The sequence below is a fragment of the Watersipora subatra genome, chromosome 3 (assembly GCF_963576615.1).
Source record: "Watersipora subatra chromosome 3, tzWatSuba1.1, whole genome shotgun sequence".
Taxonomy (NCBI): Eukaryota; Metazoa; Bryozoa; class Gymnolaemata; order Cheilostomatida; family Watersiporidae; genus Watersipora; species Watersipora subatra.
The window spans coordinates 48,806,128-48,829,166 of NC_088710.1; the positions used below are offsets into that span (position 1 = coordinate 48,806,128).

Consider the following 23,039-nt stretch of genomic DNA (forward strand, 5'->3'; position numbering starts at 1 on the left):
ACATGTCTTGGAACGCCTGCCTTGTGAATGACTGGTTGGGTTCAATTACCAGATACGCTACCCATGGAAACAGGAAGGGCATCCAACTTGAAATTGCTCTCTTTTCACAAAATCAACTACAGATTAGTCTGCTGTCTGGCAGGAGTCATCTAACTGAAGTTTGACGAGAAAGTACAATTCCTGTAATTTCAACCCTAATAGCAATTGTAAAAAAGGCTTTTTAAATGGCATTGCCTACGCTCACAATTTTCCACACTCTGTTGGCTTTGACTGTCTATTTCTTGAAAATCTTAAATGTTCGTACTTTTCATTTTTCGATCTTGCTGAGACCTTGTTCAGTCCGGGAATTATTAGCATTGGCTGCTGTAGAATTTTTTCCTTACAATAAGAAGACAACTCCATTTTTGATGTATTCAGTTTCATACCATTTTCATCAAATATTTTATGACAAAAACTTCGTTTTCATTCATAACAAAGTTTGCACTATATCAGATTGTTTTTAGTAGTAGGTTATCGAGCAATGCATAACATTTTAGATGAATTAAATCTCATAAAAACATTCCATATTTATATGATAACATGACCAAGAAGATATTGGCTAAGAAAAATGAGAATGTGAGAATTTCCAAATTTTCCCAGTTTTCCTTCTTTTTTAATTTTCTTTCCTTCTTTTTTGGTGCCTCAATGTAGCGGAAATACAAGTCTTGTTTATTCATTTCACCTATATTTAAAAGGTAACATCCCAGTGAACAAATTAATCACTTCATTGTTCACAGAGTATGAAGAAAATGAGTTGTTCTCTCGTTAACCATTAATAATATGGAGCAGCTCATGTAAGTCAGCCCATGTGCGTGCAGTTCAACCTAAATTCAACTTAACCTCTATCCAAAATTTTCAATACTAAAGCAACGTGTTCTTTGGTAGCATTTGAATATAGTTATTTGATTTATCATCACGATATGTTAATAAGTCGTTATGTTTGGGTCTAAAGAGGTAGATGCTGCTATTGCAATGCTACGAAACACCATTTATCTCTTTAGACATGAAACTGCATGTATAGCAAATTTGTGCATAAAATTTGGTTTAAATTCAGTGTAAGCAATAAGCAACTTTGATATTTTAGTGAGCACATTGTTTTTATTTACATTTGACTTCTCAGTGCGGTTTGTGACTTATGATTTTGTGTTTGTCTATACTAAATATTAGCAGGCACTAAATAACTCAGCTGTGGTCAGCATTTTCTTTACTTCCATTAATATTATGAATATTTGTTTAGTGCGACTATCACTAAATAAAACGGGTGTATTCAACAACAAGATTACATTACAGCAATAATACATACCTCAGTAGAATTGTAGGTTTATTTTATCCTTTGATTTGAAGGTTCTAGACCAGTCTAACTGAAAAGCCTACAATCAGAAAGATCTTTCCAAGCTTTCGTTCTGATCAGCTGATATATGCGTGTGGCAGCGTGGTGAGTTAGGTCAAGGAATACCAGGGGTTCGCTGTGTAACATTGTGTGTGGTTCTACATCGCTATTTTGTATTGTTAAGCCAGTCAGCAGGAGTTCAGCTATAGAAAAGTTCTTTACAATAGAAATTGAATCTCATGTTTTTATATTACGTAAATGAATGAATAGTGAACTTTAGAGGATCTCTAGTTTTATTGAATTGTATGACTGGCCTTTGACACAAGTAGAGCGGTTTTAATTTCATTATTATAATCGATTGACAAGGCCTACTGCCACCTGGTTACCCTTCCATACTTATTTATTACCCTCTGCAGGTTCACACAGCCCTTTCATGTCAACCGGAATTCTATAGATTCGCTTAGCTCTGTTTTATGAGCAATTAGTAATAGAAATGAAGCTATGCGTTGCAACATTGAAAGCACACACGTTGTTCCTGATAATATGCACGTGCCACCGAATGAAATTTTACACTATGTACATCGCTAGCCTAAGTGTCTATTTGACATGAAATATTTTTACAGATTAGAGCTTTTTGTTCTATTTATTTACTAGCATTTGTTAGTCAGAATTTTAACAGTTATCCTAAATTGATGCAGTATTGTAGGCATTACACTAGAATCTAGCTGCGTGTATTCAGGGTTTGGCAAAATGCGATACTAAATAAAAAATTTTGTGTGTAACTTTATAAGATATTGCTCGTGTTTAGTAAAACCATGACTCATTTCGAACTAATCACATGTGTAGACATACATTACTATACTAAGAGCAGATAAATGCTATTGCGCTATCATGACTCATAGCTGTGAGCATGTGGGCGGTATTAGTCTTTCTAGAAAATTAATTCCTATGGCAATGTTAGTTCTCTCATGCTACGTAATTGTGGTTGTATTGTGAATATTGTGTACGAGTAGAAGGTGACCATGATGGCAGCATTCACAAGGCTACCATTACAATGCGATATTCAACTTCATCTTAAGAAATTCTAGTGAGTAGTAATTGTATTTGACCGCTAGTGATAAAGTTACAACCAAAACTTACCACCATTTACCAGACTTGTGGGTGTCGCAGATTATAGAGACAAAACTCGCCCATTTTTGAATGCAAAGCAGAAAGAGTGATGCATTGTGGGTATTTACATTAACAGCATTAAAATTGCCAGCATTATTAACACACAATAAAATAATCCTCACCTTTTCTATGTAATTACTCAACCAGAAATGCAGAGGTAATACAGAGATAATGCAGAGGTAATACAGAGGTAATACAGAGATAATGCAGAGGTGAAGCAGAAGCGAAAAATATCATCTGGTTTTGTGTATTGTTTGTGTAAAATGTAGGAGTTGTTCCTTTATATAACATTTGCCGCTCAAGAACCGGACATCATCTCGGTGACTGTGTCTAACATTGATCTCATGGGTCGGCCTTTCCCTACTCCTTTGTTGTTAGCCCGACGATCATTATATGATAGCAGGTTATATTTCTGTTGTATTCCACTAATAGTTTTCATTGTGCTCGCGGTCTTGGTGAGGTCTGAGAACCGTAAGCACGGATAGACTTGCACCTGCAAAGAGTATTTAGTCATTGAGATGGGCCAGAGTGAAAGCGTTGAACATATCTGTATGGTGAACGCACCCCTTGCTATGGTAAACCAGCCAGGGCTAGTCGTAATAAATCTTAAAGATAAGTTTATAGCAGATGACGTAAATAGCTGAGGGTCAGCCAAAGATCTTGAAAAAACAAATTGGCAGTGATTATCATGAGAGATTAAATCATGATGACAAATCATGAGAGATTAAAATATGAGCAATATTGAGAGCTAATCTATTTGAAAGATTAGAACAGGTGAGTTCATGGTCGTTGATCTCTCTGTCTGAGAATCTACAAGTGTTGTCATCTTTGTATAAGAAACCTGCGAATGTTGCCTTCTATGTATAAGAACCTGTGAATGTTACCATCTAGCTGTAAGAACCTGCAAATGTTGCCATATGCGTGTAAGGAACTACTAGTTTTAACAGCTGTCTTCATGCAAGAACCTGTTGGCTACTAAAACAATTCAACACCTCAACTTCCTCATTCCATAAAAATTTTAATAATATGATAATGATGATAATAATTTTGTCTAATGCTCAGTTGCTGAGAGATGCATATTTTATGAAGTGACTTACCTGACAGGTGTTCTCAATGTGTTTAATGGTAACTTTAGGCATAGCTCTATGCTTTCCCGGAGCTTTGAACGTTTTGCCTAAATACTTGCTATGGCTAGCATCAATATCATTAGTGAGCACGGGTGGATTAAGTCCTCTGTCCTGTATGTGTGTCTCTGACATGTCACTACATGGAGGTAAGAATACAGTGTCAGCATTTGCCATGACAACACTACATCTAATTTAGCTGTCTGTATTAAAATTGAGTGTGTAGCCATTTATTGTTGGTGATAGCAATACAACTTGATAAAGCGGTGTTGGCTGGTTAAACAACGTAAATTCATGAAGGTGTAACATTATTATCTCTAGCGCAACATAATATGTTTCAATATTTTGAATTCTGCATCTTTTACTAAGAATATAAATTATCTTTTTGACTGTGACCCACATATTGCATTACATACCGCCTTATGTAATTTGTGTACAGATTAAAAAATTGTATGTGGAGGACAGGCAAACAATTTACCTTTTTAGCAAATTGCTTGGTTCACACCTGCCACATATTACTCAAGCATACCTCCAATTACGTGTCAGTCGTGATAGAGTACATGATCAGATCGAGAGTTGCAATAGTTCTGTATCCACAGGCACAAGAGGAATAGATCTACAGAGAATGGCACGTGTAATTAAACACTTACTCCGAGGTATCTGCCGTCTTTGTAGCATCCTCATCATCAATATCAATACCAGCAGCTCTTCTTTCCTGTTCTTTTTTGGCTTTAGCGTGCAGCCTCATTCGTGACATCATAAACAAGGTCTTCTTTCTAAAGATTGTGTATAGTGTATAGTGAGAATGTTAGCCCATCTGATGTGCACATATAAAATAGACTGATGTTACATTAGGAACAGGAAGGGTGATATTCAACACTCGTCCTCACTATCTATGTCTCTACCTTACTCTGTCTCTATCTCATGTCGCAATGTATCTATGCTCTGCTTCTACCATGCATTATCTATGCTCTGTTTCTACTATGTTGTATCTATGCTCTGTTCTTAACATGCTTGAATCAAATAAATAAACCCAAATGCTATCAAGGTGCAGCAGCAGGGGATTTTTGTTAATGGGTAACTTTATATTGAGTTTGAGGTTGGTAATAAACTGAGAAAAAGTAAATATTGTAACTAATGCATGAAATCATAACTCCTCCATGGTATAAGGCAGGAGTGGCCAAATATTTTGGCCACAATCGGTTACAGCCAAATCTGACAAATTAAAGATCCACAACGAGCTGAAAATCTGCATTTTTCTTTTTTATCATACATATACATGCAATTATTTGTGTATATTTTGAAACAAAGCGTCAAATATGATTTTTGAAAACTTCGTTTACGGTATATACATTATTTGACTAAAATTCAGTGAATGAATGTGCCTGATATCAGTGAGAAAAATAATGAGTGAGCTCTGACTTCCTAATACTATCAATTCCTAATCAATTCTTACTACTTCCTACTATCAATTCTTACTCATTCCTGCTACTTACAGCAACTCTTAAAGTTTATGAAGATGAAAATTTGTGAGTCGTGTTCAATGATTGTTTTTCACAAAATTCGTTGCTGAAAAAAAGGAATTTACAAAAATTTTAAGTAATCTCCAAAAATCTTTTTAAACCAAATCTTACAAAAAAACTTGGAAATTTTTTTTTACAGCCGACTTGAAAGATCCACAAAAAACTACAAAGATTTGAACCTAGACCCACCATTTGGCCATAGCTAGTATAAAGCATCTCAAAAAACATAAATCTGAAGATTAAAAAGAGTAGTGATGAAGGTCTTTATGAATCACCAGTAATAGACTAAGGAATGTGTACTAGCACATGTGCCTCAACTAATAGTAACTCATACAAATAGAGAACAAACTGAAGTATACACATAATGTGTGAATAGGAGAAATGCTGCAAAAAGCACAATGAAATAGTACATTGCTTTGTGCAGTAGTCCAGGCTGTAGGTGACCTTAGAGAATGCTCTATGTTGAAACCTTCATGTGGTTACGATAGACAGAGGGATGGGGACCAACTACATTGAGCTGGAGTAGAAGTCTAGCAGGAGAGTCTAGAGAAGTTTCCAGGTGCATTTTACTTACAAAATGACACCTAACCTAGGTAGAAGGTTTATTTGGGTGGGCGTAAGTGCGTAGTCCATAACAAATAGTTAGAAAGGTGAAATAATTTACCTCGCTCTCCAAGCTTTGAAAAGCTTAAAGCTAAAATGACAATAGAGATTACAGGCATGAGCACATGACAAATCGTAAACATATTTGAACAAGGTGATTTTTTAGATTCTGTCTTACGTGATGATATTCATTAGCTGAATGATATCAAAGTTATTAAAATGGTAAAATATTTTTTAAGAACATAGCACTAACTTATCTTTATTAAAATTTTAAAAAGTGACAATGTTGAATAGCTGTGAGGCATTTAGTCAAATTCAAATCTTCCTTGATTACATATGCTAAAATGCGATTTTATTTTGTTTTTAAAGTATTTTTTGACAATGCTGAAGAGTTTGTTAATGGCGTCAACTAACCTTTGTACCCATCTGGAGTTGCCTCCAGCGTTGAGCACCTTAAGAGTCATGGCGGAGCCTTCTCTTCGGATGTCATCAGGCAACCTATGACCTGGACTCATTTCTAAATCATTTGGTGACCAATTGTTCTTCTGGCCGAATATTCCTGTAAATTTGTATATCAGTATTCTTTGCATATTATGCTGTAGAGGAGATGCATATCATATGGGAACACACCTTTTTATACAAAAAATGAAAAATTCTGCAAACAAATAATTCCATTACAGCGGTAGACCCACCTATGAACCTTCCCTGAACTGTCCAGAGACGAACACTGCAATCCGTACTCGCAGTGACGAGCAAATCCTGCTCATCGCAATAGGAAACACTATTGACTGCCTTCATGTGTGCTGAAAGAGAACAGAAAACTGATCTGCAGCTCACAAGCAAAAAGGCTGAGCTTATCAGTGCTAAATATAGATATCTATTCAGTTAATGTAAACTTGGAGTTCTTTAAAGACCACTTAAAACGAAACAGCAGATTTTGGTGCAAATGTATTTCATGCGCCTTGGACAAATGGACGCACCTTGCAAAGCAGTTGTTAAACCTATATAAATTTCAGTGTTTGTCTGTTGGTCTGTCTGTCGTGTGTCCAGTTATGGTGATAAAGTTTTAGCAACGAAAAATGCGCCTAACACTGGATTTGAACTCGGCACCTCAAGTTCTGGAGGGGGTGGAGCTAACCCATTAAGCCACAATGGATTATTCGTACTCATAGTCATTACATCAGTTAAAATACATAAACAGATGTTGTGTGATGCGTTGTGTGATGTGTAACGTCACTAGAGCTAGCTTCATAGCTTAACAGCCTTCACGGCTCACAGCTTTTATAATGGTAAGTTTAGTAATATAATGTACTAGCTCAATTTACTCAAATTAGCCAATTTGAGGCATGGTAAAACTTCACCAATGGTAACTACATTCCCTGCCACTGTTTTTAAGCTGTTTTGGTTACCCGTGCAACACTGGACATTCACTTAGTCATTGTATAATGCTACTTACTAGTCATGTAAACAGACCAAAAAATAACTAATGATTTCTCGTAACGCTGTTTTGATACGAAAAGGAATGCTCTAGGTGAAATAGGGAGGAGGTAGATGTGAAACAAGTACCTCTAAAAGAGTTGAGTATTGGAGGTATTTTATGTGTTTTATGGGGCTCAGACTCGGGTGGAGGCACCGCATACTGTTTCTCATATCTCTCCTTCTCACTGCCTGACATCTGCCTTTGAGGGGGGTTAAGATTCGTATACACAAAACTCTTAGCTTTCTCTTGTCTTTTAGCACTGGAACCTGCTATTAATAAGCTAATGTTCTAAATTCTCATTGCTAAAACACAGACCTTAATGATTAAATTCTGCATAAGGTGTGTGCAGGTTGTTCTATATTCCAACCAAAAATCAAATATGTGTGAGTGAGTACAGAGAATTTGCAACTTAGAGATGTGAGGTTATTTGTATCACAGCTGTAGTTGAGCAGTTTGCATAAAGGTGAGCACTAAACACTGTTTTATTACATTTTTAAAGGCAGCTAAGTAAAACTTAAAGTTTTTCAAGCGCTGTTATCTTAAAGCCAAGCAGGTTGAGCCCTTTGTAAAACTGGTCAAGATGGAATTCTTTTTTTTCATAGCCAATAAAATATTCATTTAAAATAAAAATAAATATTCATTAAATATAAATTTATTCAGCCAGTAGGCTGAATAAATCCTGAAACAATGTGAAGATCTTCTGACACTTATTAATAGATTATTCCCGATGACCATTACAGTGTTTTTACCATCTTTATATCCTGGAACTTGAGGAACATGGGTTTGCAGAATTGAAAGGAACACATTGACACATACCTTCGGGGACGTCTTCAATGCAGTACTCAGATATATCCCAGACTTTAATATATCCCTGAGTATCACCGGTAACTAGAAAGTCTCCCAGGTCATCACAGCACATCGCTAGAACTGACTCCCCTGTACAACACATACCGGTGCCACATGTTAGTAACTAATGTTACCAACCACTGTTTGGTTTAACTAGTTGCTGTACAAGTTATCAGTACACATACTCAATGTTTAGTGACTCCTGGGACTTGTTGATGACAAAAGAAAAAAATCTTAGACAGTTAAGGAAGAATCTAAAACTTACTGGTGAGTTTTAAAAATTTTTTCCATTATGACTGTTAGATGAACACGTTTTAGATATACTAGTGCTCTGACAGCCTAATGTGCCATGGGAAATTGACAATAAATAGTCTTTTTTTCAAACTTCAATTGTATTATTTTTATATGCTTTTTATATCATAAAGCACAGAAAGTAACTATTTTGCACAATTATTCTGAAACCCATAAAGCAGTCGATTAGTGCAGGTGTTAGAGTGTCGATCTAGTAAGCTGAATGTCAAGGGTTTGAGTCTAGTAGAAAGCAATGTTTACTGTAAGCTTGGTTTTAGACAGACAGACAAACAGACAGACACTTCTCTTATTATAGTAAAGATGAGAGCCCCGACTCCTAAATGATGCTGCAATTTTTTTGTAATTCATTACCATAGTGTTGTGAATAAACGAGAAACTCAATCAGGTCAGGGGAGTCTTGAGATAGTTAATACACTGAATCTATATACCGTATATAAATCTCAAAGCTTGTGTCGGTGTCTGTTTGTCTGTTTGTAGTTCAGTTTGTCCAGCTATAGCTATTAAAATTTAGGAATGAAGAATCTGTATCGCAGAAGATTTGATCTCGGAACCTCCCATTCACCAGGCAAATACCTTACCAATTATGCTACGCAAGATTCATTGGGCCATATATGTCACTATGTGTGTGAAAATACGCTACCACACTCTATTACGGCGCAACTTACTTTTTTGCTTGCTCTCACAGCTCTTAGTAGTAAGCTTAGTCAAATTAGCCAGTGGCAATGTGCCAGGCTAATGGCAGGCAACTAAATTACCTCTCACTGTTTATAAGCTGATTTTAAATAGCCGAGCAACGCCGGAAATTTCGCTAGTACATGCGTATACATGCAACTCTTGCTGACGGTTGAAAAGTTGTGCAGTGTGTGTTATATAAGCTTTTTTCATTTGTATGTTAGTCTGTAGATATCCTAGCGTTGTACAAAAACTCTTTCGTATGGTTAAGGACCCTGTAGATGGTGTTAGGTGAACCCTTTCAAAAGTAGCTTTAAACAATCCACGACCAAATCATTAGATGATCAAAAGAGATTCAAGATTCAAAAATCACACTTATTCAAAAGTTGCGTTGACCTTCATTTGACACTGAAGGTCTAGTAATTTTTAATTGAGTAGTAGGACTGAAAAAGCTTAGCTCATGGCCCTGTGTGACAGGTCTATTAAGCATTTTTTACCCTTTTAGGTATTGCGGGTAAAATTACGTGTACGACAATGAAACAGTGACTGACAAGTAGACTAACCATAGGGTTTGTGAGCTGCATGAAACTGGCCAAGGAGTCCGCCATCTCTGTGTACTGACCAAGCTCTCACCCAGCCATGAGCTCCACTAGAGAATAGTTGTGCCGTGTCTTTACCCTTAGCATAAACAGAAAGAGTGTAGGGACAAAGGCTAAGATAAAACTTAACAAATAAATTGTAACTGACAAATTATGTGATGATCATCAAAAACACTCAAAACAAGGATGATAATTTAGCAGAAAGAGTGTATTTTTCTTCCTAATTTATTTCAACAAAACACTTCTTTCATGATATGAAATTTGAAAGTTACAGTTGTTTGAAAAAGTTTGAAAACTTTTAAAGTTAAGCACATGGCTACTGACTTGCTGCTGATATTCAAACTACTCAAATAGTTGTAAAATGGCAGCTATAAACACATCTATATATTATCATCAGGTGTAATAACTATGTGCGCAATTATTCCTAAATGTGGAAAGGTGGTCAAGTGTCGCCAATGGTAGCATTCTTAACTGAGAATCTGGATATAGGGGTTCACTACTCATACAGTGTAATCCTTTTTCTAACACACTCTTGGCTGGCTTCAAAGGGATGGACAAGGCTCTTGTTATTGTAAAGATTTTGCAGCATGATGTACAGATGATAGTTTTTATAATGGCGTTTACAAAATTAGTGTCCTGTCTTCTAGGTAATATTTAACAAAACTATTTCTGTGGTAATGTTGTTATTTACTAAATCTACACATAGACTGTTTGTTATTTATTTTTTATGATGGTGGTTTTGATGATTTTTACTGGGAGTTGTTTGCATAATTATTAAGGGTTTCTGTAACATTCTATACAATGTTTTCACCCTATGAAGCCAACACTGAAACGAATTCAAATCATATAACTGTAAACCAAATAATTTTTGATTGTAATTTTAGCAAAGCAGACTATATTTAGCTATTACTTGCTAACGATTTTACATCTACATTTAAACACCTTTACAGTTTTATTTTTCCTCCTAATTTAATTCAACAAAACACTTCTTTCATGATATGAAATTTAAAAGTTACAGTTGTTTGAAAAAGTTTGAAAACCTTTACAGTTGTTTTATTTTTTCTTTTCACTAGGACTGCACGAAAACACTTCTTATAATATGAAGTTTAAAAGTTAGAGTGGTAAATTTTGTGTGTTAAATAAAAATAAACTTTCTGTCCAAAAAGTTTTGTATTACCCGAGCAACGCCGAGCATTCACCTAATTTATACTATAAATAACAAATAAATATAGAGTATTTGTAAGGCAAATATCTGAACGATTCAAACCTCTTCTCGAGAGTGGATGAACAAAAGTTTATCAACAGCAACATGATGTTCCTGGGCGTGAGCTCCTAGCTTCTCATCAGAGGCAGCGCTGCTGCGAAACTTTCCCAGCCTGTTTTTAACTTTCTGCACTTCTGATTGTAGTGAATCGCCTTCTGACACTGAGCTTGATATGACTGGTCGTGTCTGTACATTCAGCTGATTTCTAGGGAATGGTTCAATTTCTTTTCAAAGTCTATTCAAAACAGTGTTTTGAGGTCTGCCAAAAATAGCATTTTAACACTAATCATTTGTAATTCTGGCTTTATGACACTTTGCAGTCCTACCATTTTTATAAAAATATTGACTGAATGTGCTTTATGCTGTTTATAAAAATTAACACCACAAATTCGTAGAACAGCTAAAATGTAAAAAAATGCTAACTTACGACAAAAGATACGAAATGTATCTTTTGCCATGCATACTTTTATTCATGTAGTGAGAAAAATCACTAAAAACAAATATTATGCTAAGACAAGATAAAGAAATAGCTGAGCCTGTGAACCTAAAAATATCAAAGTAGTTTGAAGGCTGCAGCTGTAGACCCTCGCTATTAAAAGTAGCATTAGTTTCTTACTCCGTTATCTGTGGCAATGTGAGAGTTCCCTGCAGCTTGTTAAAAATTGTTTGCTCTTGCAACTTCTCATCATTTGATCTTTGCATCGCTAGATCTTGCGACATCTTGGAAAGTACTGACATGGATGTGAGTTTGCTTTGTATTTTAGACATCTTTTGCTTGAAGTAAGTTTGTGGTTTTAAGCCTGAACAAATAGATGCATATGTTGAACCATAATATCCAGTACACCAAACAACCACACATCTACTACAGCTTGTTTAATACATTAATCTAGTATTTATTAAATAGTACATGCAAACTCTACCACATGAAGGACATAGTACAACTAACATACTAACTTGTGTATGTTCCACATTTGTCTTGAACACCTACAACGTCGGCTAAGCTATCTAAAGAAAGTTGGTTGAGCTATTGAGATTGCTGGGAAGTCAAAACAAATGAAAAAGGAATCATGCTTCATAAGCTAATAAGAAACTAAGTGCATTGCAAGAGATAATTAACTGAGTGTGCTACAGATGAGGCGAAAGCAGGGTGACAATATATTACATTTTGGAGTTGTCTACTGCCTTAAAAAGGGCAAGAAAACTTTCAAAAAAGTTTTGTACATTCAAGACATTTGCGTGCCCACCTACCTGATCCTTGCATATGAATTCCTGCAGTGCAAAATAATGAAAATAACTACATGAGCAATTCTACAGCTAGCAACCATAATGAACAAACATCTAAAAATGAAACAAAATGCTAATCTATATAGAAGTACCAAAAAAGAATCTATTAAATAGTCACCAGTACCTGCAAAATTTAAAAGAACCCTTAGAGTTAACATGCAGCAAATTAATTAAATGCAAGAAAGTCTGAGAAGAAGATTTTGGAACTGATTGTTTTTAGTGCTTTACTCTTATAAATATTGTTCATGGGTCTACATTCTACACAATGTCTTTTGTGTCTCCTAAAGGTTTTATACTATTTTAGACTTTTTAAAATCTGGTTCAACTTTTTATTTATTCTTACTTAAATACTTTTAAATTATTATAGCTTGTGTTAAGTTCAGTTTTAAAACAAAAATAAGCTTTGATATATATTTTTATGTTTTTGAACCAGTGGAACTATTTTAAGATTCTTCTAGGTCATGCGCACAGATAGCAAACCAATGTTTAAGCACCATTTTGAATATTGCAGCCAAACTATGCATGGCCTGCAATTAATTAGTCAAAACTTATTTCATTAAAAGTTGAACACAACACAGTGAGCCATTCATTTCTCTAATGCGCAATTTTCTATTTCCAACCTTCTTTCAACATGTTGCTATTTAAATTACTATGAACCATCTTTGAGCATGTAATATTATGGTTTCATCTCCACGTTAATCAAGTTTTCTATAAACTAACCCTGAGGATTTGTTAACTTTCGCTCAGCTAAAAGCTCTATGCTAGTCATAATTGGAAAGATTTTATGAAGAACTGCGTATAACAGATTTGAGCTGAAATTATGAATGCGAGGCTAGCTTGTTGCCTAGCATGAGAACTGTAAGCTGCAATCATGGGTCTTTGCAATCAAACTCGCTAAAATGAAGACTGTCATAATATCATAGGCATTGTAGTTAGACTCAGAACCTTAAGCAAATTTACTCAATAAGAAACATTGTGAATCATTAAAAGTGAAACCAACTAAATTTACTTATTTAGAATGTTCTAGAAAAATATATTGTTGGCATTGAAAATGGTAACTGCTGAAGGTGCATTACATTCCCACCTTCATTCGCATTGAGTCTGTAAAGCATGTGCCCTGTTTCCATCTCCCAGATAATAATATCACCATCGTAACTAGACGTTGCTACGATGCACGGGTCAGCTTGATGGTCATCTTCGTCTGCCGGATCATAGAAGTCGACAGCGAGTATATCTTCCTTGTGCTTTTTATCCCATATTTTAGGAGGCAAGTCCTCTTCACCATCGACAAATGCTAGCACCTGTCACAACATGTCACTTCCCATTTACATTATCTCAGATTCAACAAACACATATTATGCCTTAACTGCATATTAATCTGTATGTACCTGGCTGTCTTATATTTTAGTGCCTTCACTGAGCTCACCATATTTTGCGATCAGCAATCACCCGTGTATGAATCTCAATAGCGGACTATTTTTATCTTTAAAACAATAAATACCCACAAAGCACATATGCCGATTTAAGCAACTATGTTTCCAATAAATTTAAATAACCACAGAGATGCATAAGGAATGGTAAGATCCTGCTAGTCTAATTCTTTAGAAGTAAATAAGATTATGTTTGTGTTAGGCATGTTGCTATTAACCACAAAAGATGAAAAACTTGTTCGGCTATTACCATTTTAAGGCTAACAACAAGAAGTTTGTTAAAGATTGAGAAACAAAGAAGACAACTCCACTGGAAACATACTTGTCTGTTCCAACCAGTGACCAGGATGCGGTCTCTAGGACAGCAAAGACTAGTTATCTCTCTATCTAAATCTGTTTCTACGTCCCAAAGGCAGGCGCCATTGTTGAAATTCCAGACTTTGACCGATCCATTTCTGGCGCCAGTAATGAGACGGCGGAGGCTCGGGTCAAACTGCATGCAGGTTATTTCCACGCCAACCTCTTCACAGTCACCTGACAAAAAGCAGACAAACCATAAATATATGACAAATTCTTTGACAGAGTTTTAAACCAGGCTTATATTGTAATCCTCTGTAAAGACTTCACATCGGCAAATTTATTATATTATATGTCATAACTATATAAACGGAAATGTCTAGACTAAAAGCCTCATCAGCGCAACTCAGTGCCGGCAAAGAAGATAACTCCCATTGCCGATGAGAGTTGACTTCTAGCAATGAAACAACAAAGTTGTTTCACAGGCTTGAAGAAAGTCAATGTGCAGCACTAGAGTGCTCAAACCATAAATGTGATGAACTTTGCACTAAGGCTGATAGTGTCCCACCTCAATTTTTTAGACTAAAAATTATCTGGAAGATCCAATTTTTCTTCCTTATGAACCTGTTTTGTGGTGTCATTCATCAAATGTCTTTGTTTGAAAGACACCTGATGAGTGGCACCACGAAACAGGTTTGTAGTGAAGACAACTTCGACTTTTTAGATAAGTTTTATTCCAGACAATTACTCCACTTATTATTATTAGTGTAGAGTTCTCATGTAGCTTTAAACTTTACTTCATCTTATTTATGTCTAGATGTGCATTTACTTTTAAACGTAACATGGGATGATTAACTTCATGTACAACAACAAAAATGTCTATACATTCTCTTACATTTATGTAAAAGCAATTGCCGAGTCAAGCAAAGAATACAAATCTTTTACATAATTAGCAGTAGATCTCTACCCACAACCATAAAAGTGACAAAATGGGTCAGCTACTATATTGATAGCTTACCACTAATTTGGCTGTGAGCTTTTTTAAACTGGATGACTTTCTCCCCATTCGTGATGTTCCAGCAGATGATAGTCGAGGCCTGGCAGGCGCTGACTACGACATTGAAGAGGCTATTATAGATGGCAGCAGTTACAGGTGCCTCATGAGAGACCTGTCTCTGCTGCAACTCTTCATCTTGGTTGTTCTCAAAGAGAGCCAGCTCATTCGAGCCAACAAACAGCACCTGTAATCACAACCCACTCTGTCTCATACTATGCTTACCGATAAGTGGAAGCAAACTAGCCAACCGTGAGGCTTCTTTCTTTTGTAGATCGGCTGATGAGTCACCTCTCAATATATTTACCATGTCCTTTCAGCGATTATTTTGTTGGTACCTTTCTGGTAGCGGCTCTCAAACCCTTTTTCTTTAGAACTAAGTCTTACTTTTTAGGAATATGAATAAAAACTTACATTTTCTTCATAAGATTAAAAAAAGTTATTCAATTTTAATGATGACGAAGTAGACTAATAATTAAAAGTAAGATAAAAATGTAATATAACAAGTAATATAAATAACTGCAGCTAAATCACCCAAAGACTGAATTCATTACATGAAGTGAGTTACTTTTGGTAAACTGGTAAAATATAGAACTTTTAAAAAGACTTTTAAAACATTACGCCATTTTATGTTACATATTTAGTTTTAAAACCAAATAAGGTGCAATGTATTATTTGTATGTTTTTTAAAACTAGATTTTTAAAAAATTCTAGTCCATGCGCACAGATAGCAAAGATTTTTATTTTTTGATCACCATTTAGAATATTGACATCAAACTACGCACAGCCGCTTCTGTATAATTCCTAAGTCAAAACTCATTTTATTTGCATAATACGTAATTGTTTTATTTACACTTACCTTTTACCAAATTGATATTCAGTTTAATACTAACCAGTTTTGGGCATGTGAAATTATGCTTCCACAAAATATACTTTGCTGCAATTTGATATGATCACTTTAAAACAGCCTTTCAAGCTTTATGTAACACCTTGAAGATGGACAGATGCATCAAACAGAGCTGTTTAGACCAGACAATCTATGAACACAGTAAATTTATGTGTAGAATTATCATTTGTTATATGTGTTCTATATGGATATCAATAGCAAACACTTACGCTTTCTGTGTAGCATTTTAGATTATGAAATTTGTTCATCTGCTGGCCTCTTACCTTTTGTTTTGGGTTAAAGCTAATGGAAGAGATAAGTGAGAAATTCTTCAGCTGAAAGTTGAGTGTACAACTGTGGTCATGGACATCATAAACCCTCAGATTTCTGTCCTTGGAGACGGTTATCACCTGATCACGGTCGCTAAAAGTAACCTGCTGGTTCAAGCAATTATGGATGAGATCAAAGTGTAATTTGCCAGTGTACATATTTGAGCATACGACTGACTATACACAATATTATTTGGTCTATCGTGATATGAATTTGTGTACTTTAACTTTAATATAGAACAGTTCTGGCTTACTTTTTGAAGTAGTTGTAGACAGATGACTTTCATGTCAGGCTAAACATTCAAAAGTGTATTATTTTATTATAATTAAACGTAACATTGTAGTACCACGTGACATCAAAATACAGTCGTATAAAAGAGGTATTACATGGACTCTACCTATAAGGAATCTATATATCCTTCCGGCTAATGCACTAATCTCGCCATAGCTAGCACATGCAGACTTGCTGGAAATGACAGAATAGCAGACCAACCTGTAAACCTGCACATGTGTGACGGCATCCAAGTGCCCCATAAGCACCGCTATCGCTCTCTTAGGCATGTATGGATTCCAAATCCTCACGTTGTGATCCAAGCCGCCAGTGACGAGTATGTTGTTGTGGAAGCAGTAATCAAAGCAAAGCACACCTAAAATTTAAATAAAATCTTTATTATAACATTAGCTAGTAAAAGCAACAAATGCCTTCGTGTCATGATGACCATAAAGGTCCAAATAAAATTAGACACACAATCTAATGAGGAGTTGTCATTTCAACACCAACATGTGTCATGCTAAGCAAGGAGTTGTCACACACTTGTCAAGATTGCATAGAGGCAAAACTCTCGTAATCATATTAAGCAAAGAAAAGTAATGTAATGTATAGTAAGTGTACCAAATTGTTTATGGAAGCAAAAATTTATTCAAATTTATTACATCCAAAGATTATTAGATAATTTCCTTTGAGTATTTAATACATTCTTTTGAGAAGTTATTTGGTGATTTCCTTATTAATGGCTTGGAGACTAGTGACTTTAGTTTTTATGCACGAATAAACAGAAAGATTGTAGAAGCAATCAACGACATTTACACGTATCTCTAGTCAGTTCAACACATGGAGAAGAGCATCTGCTTAACCTCTCAAAAGAATTACCTTTCTGTATTTGGAAGTAGTAGTTGGCCTTTTTGCCAAGGATGTCACCCAAGTACATAGACTTGTCATTGGAGCAGTCGCATGACACAAAGCAGTGTATGTCATGCAGGTACTTTACCTGCAATCAATTTTAAATCGATTCATTATCAACAAAATATCATAAAGTTTAAACCAAAATTCTCAGAGGAAGTAAGTTTTACAACTTTTGATAAGTGTATAATGAAGGTGATTGTACCGCATTTTAAAGTGACACCATTATAGGTCCTCGTAGCGAACAGGTACAGTCTATACCACATTTTAAGTCTGCGAGATTATATGCGGTAATTTGAGATGGAGTCCAAGAAACAGAGACCAAGACAGAGATTGAGAGATGGAGATCGAGAGAGATGAAGAGAGAAGCAGTCAAACTTGTTGCAGAAACTTAACTTATGATTCATCGAAAAGCTAAAAAAGTGAGACTTTCGAAGCTGATTGCTTACAACAGACAGAGTTTCAGTTTAAAAAATTAAAAGACTCAGCAACCAAATTTAAGACTTGAAACTAACAAGAATCTAAATGTTCAGCTAAGTCTGAGCCTGTTTGTAGAAGTCCGCAGCACAGCTGTTAACATAATTTTAAAGAAAAACTTTATGTAGTTACATGGTATAAATCATTAGATTATCTATAAAGATAATAAGTTGAGTTATTAAACAGACAGATAAAAACTTGATTTCATTTACATTCAGCATAAGAATATACTACCATGCAATAATGCAAATGCCTACTTGTGAGATGTTTTAAATATTTGATGACGTTGCTTATTATTGCAGCAGTATTACACAAGTTCGATGGTTGGTTTTATCCTGAACTATGTGAGACTAGATCGCTTGCGTCAATCTATCTGCCAATAAAAGCAACCGTTGCTAATGAAACCAAAGCTATGACAAGCAACTAATTAAACCATAGTGAAGTGAGACAAGAGAGACGGATACTAAGCCGCTGCTGTGTGAACGCCCGCAATGTCTCTTAGGAAAGCTAATAAACCGCCATACAATCCTTTACCTGATTGACCCAGTCTCTATGTATTCCTTGATGCATTTTAGTTCTAGCTGTAGGATACTTCCCCTTGAGTAGGTCTCGGAATACAACTTGCGGTGCGCCTCGAAGTTTATCTTGAATCTGTCCAAATGGTCCACCAGCTATGTCGTTAAATTCGACAACGCTAACGTTGCCTCCGTCATCTCCGATGATGAAAATAGCATTCTTCGAGTCAACAAAATCGAACCAGTAGTCCATGCAGAGCGGAGAGAATGGCATTTGGACTATTTCATATTTTTTCTCAAAAAGAGAGCCTGCATAATCGTAGAACATAATGTTTCTGTCAGTGGTCGCGCAGGCGAGCATGTTTATGTTTGGAAGACAAATCATGTCCGTCATCCACAACGAGACATCTTTGAGGTTGTCGATGAAGCATGACCTCTGCTGCTGGTACTCTATACTCCAGAAGTTAACTCTTCCATCTCGACCAGCTGAGATGTAACGACCGTTGCTGTAGTCTATTTCTTTTAGCATTTCTCCCCTTGAATTAGTCACATTGGGTACGAAAAGTATTTTGATGATGGCATCTCTGTGGTTACTTGGAAGATCACGAAAACTACAAAAAACATGGCCGTATGAAAAGGCGAGCCAGAAAATATTGACATAAAGTTGGCCTTGACCTTCTCAGCAAATGCACATCTAAACTTTGAGCTGACTCGCTTTTGCATCAAGATGTAAAATAAAAACTGAAATACAAAAAGTGAGTGCAGTTTATGTTCTACATGTAATTTAATAAAATATTGCCTGCCACCTAAATAACTCAAGTTGACCTAATTCAGGCACATCAGACAACTGAACAGTTTTGGACCAACACAATAATTGCCATGTTACTGGTAGTTCAACTTGCTGTCAACTCTTCAATACATAATTTATTCCTGCTGCTTGCTATATTTCTGATATATATGATGATATATCATCATGATGATATTCTGATGATATTACCTATTGTGGCAATAGGAAAAATTTGATACCAATGATTATAGAAAGATAATAAGGCTGAGTACATTATATATTGTAAGTGAACATTGTGCTGACAAAAGAGCACCTGTCAGGGCTGAAAAGTCCTCCCTCAACAATACTGCTCATTTGAGATTTCTCCTGAAACTCGAGCAGCATATAAGAGAGATATTCATCCCAGTCAACTGACCCATCACAGTTAGCATCTACCTGCAAAAACAGTATTTTGTCACAATAAAGCAGCCTCAGCAGGTTAAACCAGCTAAGAGTGTTCAACATTCTACAACGGAAAGACAGCCTCTACATCAATCTCATCTGTTAACTCAGGCTCTGCGCCTTGAATAGCCATGCTACTGCGCATATGGGCCCACATTGCACCTTACTTTTTTTATAATCTTGTTTTGTCATGATTTAATGTGAAATAAAACAAACAAACATAAATGAGGACATCTTCTTTGTGTTTTCTATTCAGCTAGCCTTTGTCTTAATGAATCAACAGCAAACATGATTACATTGAAATTTGTACTGAAAGAATAACGATTATCTCATCTCTCAAGGTCAACAGTCTCACGGCTACTGACTGGTTATGATAGCTACTGACAGATACTGGCAGGTACTCTGGTAAAAAACACTAATTATTACAGAATATAACTAGAATCTAGAAGCATAGAATACTAAGTTTCTATACAGGGATAGTGGAGCCACACCTGGATGCGCTGGTGCCAAAGCGCTACACGGGGCTGACAAGCAGATCATGTTTCTACAAGGAACTATAGTACAGCGATGGTTGTGCAATGCCCCCAAACATTTTTGCATTAGAAGCAACGGGAAACAGCGGGTGGCTGTTGATCGCTAAGGTTGTTTTCATGATACAAAGATGGCCAACCGTACTAGTATTTTGGTTCCAACAGCGACACTGAATCACGGCAGAATGCGACTGACACACCTGTTTCCAGGATGGTATTGCAGCGTTGTATCCATAATAACATTACAGAGCCATATGAAAGTGTGCCATTACACTATCACTATGTGGAAACTCACTCAAAAGTGTCAAAACAGGGGTTGTTAAAGTCATCTTTAGCGCATTGTATCGATTGTTTGAATATGATGTCAGTCAGCGAAAAGAGCACGCTGCCTCTCACAAACCTTCATAAAGATCAGCTCTATCTCTTTGTCACTGATGTTGCCCATAGTCTGACGCATGGCGTTCTTAAACTCATCAATATCCAGCCCTCCCCCACCATCTTCATCCATCTCCTCAAACAAATCATGGAGCTGGTTGAGTTTTTCTTGTGTCATTCCTTCATCCAAATCATCGGGCGGTCCCTGGCGCGTACCCTTAGCGGAGAGAACCGGCCCTGTAGAATAATAGTTGATACAACAAGCTATTGTCTGAATAAAGTTGTCTGCAAACGGATTTTTGGCTTTAAACTGTATAATTTTCCTAAGGCAAGCGCTGTTCAACTTGTAATCGCAGATGATTATCGATTGATAAATTAGTTGAAACTATTTCACCATTAACAGCCAAAACTTGCAGCTAGATTTTAATTAATTTGATAAAGTTTTATTAATTTTATGAAAAAGTTCTAAAAATTTATATTTGTATGAGTGACTGAATTTTGTATCATATTTGTCATGAATTTGCCTAAACTGGACATTAATGACACAAATTTGCAAAAATCTTTTATCAAACGATTGTCTAAGAAATACCAGATTTGCTTATGCTTAGGAAGTTACAATAAAACTCTCCTTACCAAAGGAGTCTGAATGTTCAGCAGTTGTTTTTATTTCAAAGTAACTCATACTTCTCTCTGACGGACTCACCTTTCGTGCTAACCGCCTGGTCTATCTTGCTGCTCAAATAGTCGATGTACACATCCCAGCCGGATGCAACATCGTCTCCAATATCCAGAGACATTGTTTAGCTACGACAAACGTCTCCGACCAGAACACTACTTACGGCTTCTTAGCTTCGAATTGTACCCGAGTCGGAGAGTAAAACATTAGAAATCTATAATCTTTACAAACATATTATTTCCGATTTAGCGGTCGACTGAAAGATGCATTCTTTTGTATTTAGCCAAAGGGAATACATCTTTGCTTAGTGACAGTATATTATAGCAGCTGGTAAGAGGCTGATACAAGGCAGTGCGCGGTATTCATGAGATCACAAATGATTTGCAGTCATTCGAATAGTCAAGTAATTGATGCTTTGGTCTCATTGTATTCTTTCAACTTTCTCATTGATTACTCGCCACGTTTCATTCATGCTGAGCTATTCTAAGATATTATATTATTAATTTATCATACAGAGATGCCTGACATTTAGCAAATAGTCTTACTCAAGAACAGGTTACCAGGTAATAATGCATAGGGAGGTTTATCTAACGCCCCTAATCTAGCCATAATGCCAACTTATTGTTACAATACCTTTTCTAAGAACATACCGAGATAAATACTACAAAGTAATGCGAAAATTGCACAAATAACTCGTTAAATAATATTTTGGTATCCATTCCAAAATATAAAACATGTGTGAAATCTAAACTCAATTCATAAAAAGATATCTAAATACATGAAATTTCTGAGTTAACCTCCTGACGTAAAACTATAAGCAGTGTTGTGGAATATACTTACCGCTTTTTTAAATTTAAAGAATATGAATTGCTTTTAAAATTTATGTTCGCGTAATAATAGGTTGCAATGGCTGTAAACCACTGCAAATATATGCATTAAGCTATAAACATTAGATACGTGATGAATGAGCTTATAACAGCAAGTATATTCATGTATAACTTCATAACTACCCATATATGAATGCCTCAAATCAGATGGCCTTCCATAAAGTTTACATTTTTAAAAACTAACATACTTTTAATGATGAATCAAGAAGAGCAAGAGAACATAACTGATGATAGTTATAATGCTAACTAAATGAATGCCCGGTGTTGCTTGGGTAATAAAAAAATCTTTGCGCAGAAACTTAATTTTTATTTAACACATAACAATATGAGAATCTTGAGAATCTAATATGAATAAACAGTGACCGTTTCCAGGCTGAAGGAAAGCGTTGAGATCTACTACGTACCTTTCAGCCTGCTAGAGATGCTCTCTCTCCCTTCGTCTGCCATCGTTACTTGAATGGCGTTCTCACTGCGCTACCTGACTGACATTTCAACACCTGCAATACAGAGAGTTAACCGAATAACAACGAATTTCTACACTTGAAGTTATGCCTGAGCATTGATTTATAACTTTAGCAAACAGTTATGTCTCCTTTAGAAATAAAGATAACATGAAGACAGCGGGTAGTCATGTCTTAAAGAAAGGCCAAGTTTCATCCTCGAGTCATACAACAAGTAATCCAAACAATTAATCCTTTAGGATTAAAGGTGTCAATTCTTTCACTTTTGTGGCTAATCAATAAGATTGATATAGCAGATCCACACATAAGTATTGATCTTCCAACAACATCCCTTTATTAATCTCGCAGACAAACAGAGGTTAACAATATGATCGTGACCAAATAGCGAAGCTGTTACTTTTACAGTTAAAGGAAGATGTTACCTCAATAATTCTGAAGAGCTTTCCAAACAGGCAGCGAGAATTTCGG

General features: G+C 35.9%; 1 protein-coding gene across 2 annotated transcripts; it reads right to left on the minus strand.

Moving 5' to 3' along the window:
- Window positions 1-2,470: 2,470 nt before the first annotated feature.
- LOC137390132 (WD repeat-containing protein on Y chromosome-like) lies at window positions 2,471-22,600 on the minus strand. Of its 2 annotated transcripts, XM_068076398.1 has the most exons (21): window positions 22,515-22,600; window positions 20,573-20,784; window positions 19,515-19,636; window positions 18,434-19,025; window positions 17,393-17,510; window positions 16,736-16,889; window positions 16,198-16,336; window positions 14,992-15,214; window positions 13,999-14,210; window positions 13,331-13,547; window positions 11,579-11,762; window positions 10,966-11,167; window positions 9,663-9,777; window positions 8,086-8,205; window positions 7,356-7,535; window positions 6,482-6,592; window positions 6,204-6,348; window positions 5,851-5,880; window positions 4,314-4,439; window positions 3,637-3,802; window positions 2,471-3,032 (listed from the first exon to the last, which is right to left on the minus strand). In XM_068076398.1, the coding sequence occupies exons 1-21, from the start codon at window positions 22,555-22,557 to the stop codon at window positions 2,838-2,840; spliced, it is 3,606 nt and encodes a 1,201-aa protein (XP_067932499.1). In that variant the 5' UTR covers window positions 22,558-22,600; the 3' UTR covers window positions 2,471-2,837. The 2 variants fall into 2 exon arrangements, with proteins under 2 accessions (XP_067932499.1, XP_067932501.1); XM_068076400.1 differs by lacking the exon at window positions 5,851-5,880.
- Between the last annotated feature and the right edge of the window lie 439 nt (window positions 22,601-23,039).